We start from the raw sequence: 9,672 nt of genomic DNA, 5'->3' as shown, positions 1-9,672 counted from the left end.
ACCTAATAAAGTGGCCGGTGAGTGTATGTATATATATCAGTGCTCGGCTATCTGTCCTGTATGGAGGGAGTATATAGAATTCTATAACATATCTCAGTGCTGGGTTATCTCTTGGTCCTATAGTGTATGGCGCGGTGGTCATACAGATACACATGGGAGACCCCTCATTGCCGGGACCCCCAGTGATCACGCTGTATATTTATCTTGCAGATACATGACCCCGGCCCTATATATGCAGATATATAAGGATCCCCAGACATCACACCAGGGAGCGGCCATGTTACTTACGGAGCTCTCCGACCTGCAGGATCTCACATAACATCTTGGTGAGTTCTATGGCGCTGCGGCCGAACGGACACTCGTGCTTATCCTCCCGGCTGCTGTTCTCCAGGACTATCTGCAAAACACAGACATGGACCCATTTAAAGGGGAAGTTCACCACATGTATTTTTGTTTCAGATCAACTGGTCCCAGCAAGTACCAGAGATCTGTAATTTACTTCTAGAAAACACTCCAGTCTTCCAGTACTTATCAGCTGCTGTATGTCCTGCAGGAAGTGGTGTATTCTCTCCAGTGTGACACAGTGCTCTCTGCTGCCACCTCTGTCCATGTCAGGAACTGTCCAGAGCAGCAGCAAATCCACATAGAAAACCTCTTCTGCTCTGGACAGTTCCTGACATGGGCAGAGGTGGCAGCAGAGAGCACTGTGTCAGACTGGAGAGAATACACCACTTCCTGCAGGACATACAGCAGCTGATAAGTACTGGATGACTGGAGATTAGTACATAGAAGTAAATTACAAATCTGTATAACTTCCTGACACCAATTGATCTGAATGAAATTTTTTTGAAGAACTTCCCAGCCACAAGCGACAGACATTGTAATCAGTAAAACTACAGATCGGATATTACAGCTGGGACTGCAGGTAACGTCCCCCTGACCTGGGTGAGAAACATGCCGCACCCGGCCGATCAGATGATGTCACTGGAAGTCTATGGGCCATGTCTCACGCAGCGCCATCTTCTCAGTCCTCTGTGCTGCCCCCATCCGCCATTGTGGGATAGCACCCGGTCATACACATAAGGCAGCCGCCATCTCTGCTCATCCCCCGTACATACACACACACTCAGCCTTACCGAGAGTGCATGTGCTGTATACAGGGAGGAAGCTGCTGCCAGAAACCTCCAGAGGCTTATCTCCAAGAGAACAATAGGACTGAGCAGCAAACCTACCTGCTGCTTATTGTCCTGAACCCGCAGGGTAGAGGCTGGAGGTCCTCATACACATTACACGGTCCTCATACACATTACACGGTCCTCATACACATTACACGGTCCTCATACACATTACACGGTCCTCATACACATTACACAATCCTCATACACATTACACAATCCTCATACACATTACACGGTCCTCATACACATTACACGGTCCTCATACACATTACACGGTCCTCATACACATTACACGGTCCTCATACACATTACACAATCCTCATACACATTACACAATCCTCATACACATTACACGGTCCTCATACACATTACACAATCCTCATACACATTACACGGTCCTCATACACATTACACAATCCTCATACACATAACACGGTCCTCATACACATTACACGGTCCTCATACACATTACACGGTCCTCATACACATTACACAATCCTCATACACATAACACGGTCCTCATACACATTACACGGTCCTCATACACATTACACGGTCCTCATACACATTACACAATCCTCATACACATTACACGGTCCTCATACACATTACACGGTCCTCATACACGGTCCTCATACACATTACACGGTCCTCATACACATTACACAATCCTCATACACATTACACGGTCCTCATACACATTACACGGTCCTCATACACATTACACGGTCCTCATACACATTACACGGTCCTCATACACATTACACGGTCCTCATACACATTACACGGTCCTCATACACATAACACGGTCCTCATACACATAACACGGTCCTCATACACATTACACGGTCCTCATACACATTACACAATCCTCATACACATTACACGGTCCTCATACACATAACACGGTCCTCATACACATTACACGGTCCTCATACACATTACACGGTCCTCATACACATTACACGGTCCTCATACACATTACACGGTCCTCATACACATTACACGGTCCTCATACACATTACACGGTCCTCATACACATTACACGGTCCTCATACACATAACACAATCCTCATACACATTACACGGTCCTCATACACATTACACGGTCCTCATACACATTACATAATCCTCATACACATTACACGGTCCTCATACACATTACACGGTCCTCATACACATTACACGGTCCTCATACACATTACATAATCCTCATACACATTACACGGTCCTCATACACATTACATAATCCTCATACACATTACACGGTCCTCATACACATTACATAATCCTCATACACATTACACGGTCCTCATACACATTACACAATCCTCATACACATTACACGGTCCTCATACACATTACACGGTCCTCATACACATTACACGGTCCTCATACGCATTACACGGTCCTCATACGCATTACACGGTCCTCATACGCATTACATAATCCTCATACACATTACACGGTCCTCATACACATTACATAATCCTCATACACATTACATAATCCTCATACACATTACACAATCCTCATACACATTACACGGTCCTCATACACATTACACGGTCCTCATACACATTACACGGTCCTCATACACATTACACGGTCCTCATACACATTACACGGTCCTCATACACATTACACGGTCCTCATACACATTACACGGTCCTCATACACATTACACAATGATCATACACATTACATAATCCTCATACACATTACACGGTCCTCATACACATTACACAATGATCATACACATTACACAATCCTCATACACATTACATAATCCTCATACACATTACACGGTCCTCATACACATTACACGGTCCTCATACACATTACATAATCCTCATACACATTACACGGTCCTCATACACATTACACGGTCCTCATACACATTACATAATCCTCATACACATTACACGGTCCTCATACACATTACATAATCCTCATACACATTACACAATCCTCATACACATTACACGGTCCTCATACACATTACACGGTCCTCATACACATTACACGGTCCTCATACACATTACACGGTCCTCATACACATTACACGGTCCTCATACACATTACACGGTCCTCATACACATTACACGGTCCTCATACACATTACACAATGATCATACACATTACACGGTCCTCATACACATTACACGGTCCTCATACACATTACATAATCCTCATACACATTACACGGTCCTCATACACATTACACGGTCCTCATACACATTACATAATCCTCATACACATTACACGGTCCTCATACACATTACACGGTCCTCATACACATTACATAATCCTCATACACATTACACGGTCCTCATACACATTACACGGTCCTCATACACATTACACGGTCCTCATACACATTACATAATCCTCATACACATTACATAATCCTCATACACATTACACGGTCCTCATACACATTACACAATCCTCATACACATTACACGGTCCTCATACACATTACACAATCCTCATACACATTACACGGTCCTCATACGCATTACACGGTCCTCATACACATTACACGGTCCTCATACACATTACACGGTCCTCATACACATTACATAATCCTCATACACATTACATAATCCTCATACACATTACATAATCCTCATACACATTGACACAATTCCTCATACACATTACAATTACAACGGTCCTTCATACACATTACATTAATCCCATAGCACATTACAAACCAGGTCCTCATACCACATTAACACACGGTCCTCATACACATTACATAATCCGCATACACATTAACACGGTCCTCATACACACATTACACAATCCTCATACACATGACAGACACGTTTCCCTCATTACACATTACCACGGTCCTCATACACATTACACGGGTCCTCATACATCATTACATAATCCTCATAACACAATTACATAATCCTCATACACATTACACAACGGATCCTCATTAGCACATTACATAATCCTCATACACATTACACAAATTCCTCATACACATTACATAATTCCTCATACAAGTTACATAATCCTCATACACATTACATAATCCTCATGCACATTACACCGGGTTCCCCATATTACACCCATACACATTACACGGTCCTCATACCATTACAGAATCCCTCATAATACACTTAACAACGGTCCTCATACACATTACATAATCCTCATACACATTACACGGTCCTCATACACATTACATAATCCTCATACACATTACACGGTCCTCATACACATTACATAATCCTCATACACATTACATAATCCTCATACACATTACACGGTCCTCATACACATTACACAATCCTCATACACATTACACGGTCCTCATACACATTACACGGTCCTCATACACATTACATAATCCTCATACACATTACATAATCCTCATACACATTACACGGTCCTCATACACATTACACGGTCCTCATACACATTACACGGTCCTCATACACATTACATAATCCTCATACACATTACACAATCCTCATACACATTACACGGTCCTCATACACATTACACAATCCTCATACACATTACACGGTCCTCATACACATTACACGGTCCTCATACACATTACACGGTCCTCATACACATTACACGGTCCTCATACACATTACACGGTCCTCATACGCATTACACGGTCCTCATACGCATTACACAATCCTCATACACATTACACGGTCCTCATACACATTACACAATCCTCATACACATTACACGGTCCTCATACACATTACACGGTCCTCATACGCATTACACGGTCCTCATACGCATTACACAATCCTCATACACATTACACGGTCCTCATACACATTACACAATCCTCATACACATTACACAATCCTCATACACATTACACAATCCTCATACACATTACACGGTCCTCATACACATTACACGGTCCTCATACACATTACACAATCCTCATACACATTACACGGTCCTCATACACATTACACGGTCCTCATACACATTACACGGTCCTCATACACATTACACGGTCCTCATACACATTAGACGGTCCTCATACACATTACACGGTCCTCATACACATTACACAATCCTCATACACATTACACGGTCCTCATACACATTACACAATCCTCATACACATTACACGGTCCTCATACACATTAGACGGTCCTCATACACATTACACGGTCCTCATACACATTACACAATCCTCATACACATTACACGGTCCTCATACACATTACACGGTCCTCATACACATTACACAATCCTCATACACATTACACGGTCCTCATACACATTACACGGTCCTCATACACATTACACGGTCCTCATACACATTACACGGTCCTCATACACATTACACAATCCTCATACACATTACACGGTCCTCATACACATTACAAAATCCTCATACACATTACACGGTCCTCATACACATTACACGGTCCTCATACACATTACATAATCCTCATACACATTACACGGTCCTCATACACATTACACAATCCTCATACACATTACACGGTCCTCATACACATTACACGGTCCTCATACACATTACACGGTCCTCATACACATTACACGGTCCTCATACACATTACACGGTCCTCATACACATTACACGGTCCTCATACACATTACATAATCCTCATACACATTACACGGTCCTCATACACATTACACGGTCCTCATACACATTACACAATCCTCATACACATTACACGGTCCTCATACACATTACACGGTCCTCATACACATTACACGGTCCTCATACACATTACACGGTCCTCATACGCATTACACGGTCCTCATACGCATTACACGGTCCTCATACGCATTACACGGTCCTCATACGCATTACACGGTCCTCATACACATTACACAATCCTCATACACATTACACAATCCTCATACACATTACACAATCCTCATACACATTACACAATCCTCATACACATTACACAATCCTCATACACATTACACGGTCCTCATACACATTACACGGTCCTCATACACATTACACAATCCTCATACACATTACACGGTCCTCATACACATTACACGGTCCTCATACACATTACACGGTCCTCATACACATTACACGGTCCTCATACACATTACACGGTCCTCATACACATTACACGGTCCTCATACACATTACACAATCCTCATACACATTACACGGTCCTCATACACATTACACGGTCCTCATACACATTACACGGTCCTCATACACATTACACAATCCTCATACACATTACACGGTCCTCATACACATTACACGGTCCTCATACGCATTACACGGTCCTCATACGCATTACATAATCCTCATACACATTACACGGTCCTCATACACATTACATAATCCTCATACACATTACACGGTCCTCATACACATTACACAATCCTCATACACATTACACGGTCCTCATACACATTACACGGTCCTCATACACATTACACGGTCCTCATGCACATTACACGGTCCTCATGCACATTACACGGTCCTCATACACATTACATAATCCTCATACACATTACACAATCCTCATACACATTACACGGTCCTCATGCACATTACACGGTCCTCATGCACATTACACGGTCCTCATACACATTACACAATCCTCATACACATTACATAATCCTCATACACATTACAAGGTCCTCATACACATTACACGGTCCTCATACACATTACATAATCCTCATACACATTACACAATCCTCATACACATTACACGGTCCTCATACACATTACATAATCCTCATACACATTACACAATCCTCATACACATTACACGGTCCTCATACACATTACACGGTCCTCATACACATTACATAATCCTCATACACATTACACAATCCTCATACACATTACACGGTCCTCATACACATTACACGGTCCTCATACACATTACACGGTCCTCATACACATTACACGGTCCTCATACACATTACACGGTCCTCATGCACATTACACGGTCCTCATACACATTACACAATCCTCATACACATTACACAATCCTCATACACATTACACAATCCTCATACACATTACATAATCCTCATGCACATTACACGGTCCTCATACACATTACACGGTCCTCATACACATTACACGGTCCTCATGCACATTACACGGTCCTCATGCACATTACACAATCCTCATACACATTACACGGTCCTCATACACATTACACAATCCTCATACACATTACACGGTCCTCATACACATTACACGGTCCTCATACACATTACACGGTCCTCATACACATTACACAATCCTCATACGCATTACACAATCCTCATACGCATTACACGGTCCTCATACACATTACACGGTCCTCATACGCATTACACAATCCTCATACACATTACACGGTCCTCATACACATTACACGGTCCTCATACACATTACACGGTCCTCATACACATTACACGGTCCTCATACACATTACACAATCCTCATACACATTACACGGTCCTCATACACATTACACGGTCCTCATACACATTACACGGTCCTCATACACATTACATAATCCTCATACACATTACACGGTCCTCATACACATTACACGGTCCTCATACACATTACACGGTCCTCATACACATTACACAATCCTCATACGCATTACACAATCCTCATACGCATTACACAATCCTCATACGCATTACACGGTCCTCATACGCATTACACGGTCCTCATACACATTACACAATCCTCATACACATTACACGGTCCTCATACACATTACACGGTCCTCATACACATTACACGGTCCTCATACACATTACACGGTCCTCATACACATTACACGGTCCTCATACACATTACACGGTCCTCATACACATTACACGGTCCTCATACACATTACACGGTCCTCATACACATTACACGGTCCTCATACACATTACACGGTCCTCATACACATTACACAATCCTCATACACATTACACGGTCCTCATACACATTACACGGTCCTCATACACATTACATAATCCTCATACACATTACACGGTCCTCATACACATTACACGGTCCTCATACACATTACACGGTCCTCATACACATAACACGGTCCTCATACACATTACATAATCCTCATACACATTACACGGTCCTCATACACATTACACGGTCCTCATACACATTACACAATCCTCATACACATTACACGGTCCTCATACACATTACATAATCCTCATACACATTACACGGTCCTCATACACATTACACGGTCCTCATACACATTACACGGTCCTCATACACATTACACAATCCTCATACACATTACACGGTCCTCATACACATTACATAATCCTCATACACATTACACGGTCCTCATACACATTACACGGTCCTCATACACATTACACGGTCCTCATACACATTACACAATCCTCATACACATTACATAATCCTCATACACATTACACGGTCCTCATACACATTACATAATCCTCATACACATTACACGGTCCTCATACACATTACATAATCCTCATACACATTACACGGTCCTCATACACATTACACAATCCTCATACACATTACACGGTCCTCATACACATTACACGGTCCTCATACACATTACACGGTCCTCATACACATTACATAATCCTCATACACATTACACGGTCCTCATACACATTACACGGTCCTCATACACATTACATAATCCTCATACACATTACACGGTCCTCATACACATTACATAATCCTCATACACATTACACAATCCTCATACACATTACACGGTCCTCATACACATTACACGGTCCTCATACACATTACACGGTCCTCATACACATTACACGGTCCTCATACACATTACACGGTCCTCATACACATTACACGGTCCTCATACACATTACACGGTCCTCATACACATTACACAATGATCATACACATTACACGGTCCTCATACACATTACACGGTCCTCATACACATTACATAATCCTCATACACATTACACGGTCCTCATACACATTACACGGTCCTCATACACATTACATAATCCTCATACACATTACACGGTCCTCATACACATTACACGGTCCTCATACACATTACATAATCCTCATACACATTACACGGTCCTCATACACATTACACGGTCCTCATACACATTACACGGTCCTCATACACATTACATAATCCTCATACACATTACATAATCCTCATACACATTACACGGTCCTCATACACATTACACAATCCTCATACACATTACACGGTCCTCATACACATTACACAATCCTCATACACATTACACGGTCCTCATACGCATTACACGGTCCTCATACACATTACACGGTCCTCATACACATTACACGTTCCTCATACACATTACATAATCCTCATACACATTACATAATCCTCATACACATTACATAATCCTCATACACATTACACAATCCTCATACACATTACACGGTCCTCATACACATTACATAATCCTCATACACATTACACGGTCCTCATACACATTACACAATCCT

The 9,672-nt window shown here is 42.1% G+C and overlaps 1 protein-coding gene across 3 annotated transcripts in view; it reads right to left on the bottom strand.

Moving 5' to 3' along the window:
* Positions 1–9,672, bottom strand: part of ELMO2 (engulfment and cell motility 2) — a 115,576-nt gene that overhangs the window by 13,882 nt on the left and 92,022 nt on the right. For all 3 annotated transcript variants that reach the window (XM_069953779.1, XM_069953780.1, XM_069953781.1), the window contains one exon: positions 289–397. In XM_069953779.1, the coding sequence (XP_069809880.1) occupies positions 289–397 (109 nt within the window). The remainder of the gene's footprint in view (positions 1–288; positions 398–9,672) is intronic.

The sequence above is a fragment of the Dendropsophus ebraccatus genome, chromosome 14 (genome assembly GCF_027789765.1).
Source record: "Dendropsophus ebraccatus isolate aDenEbr1 chromosome 14, aDenEbr1.pat, whole genome shotgun sequence".
In the NCBI taxonomy this organism is placed as follows: Eukaryota; Metazoa; Chordata; class Amphibia; order Anura; family Hylidae; genus Dendropsophus; species Dendropsophus ebraccatus.
This window is presented reverse-complemented; position numbering and strand designations above follow the sequence as displayed.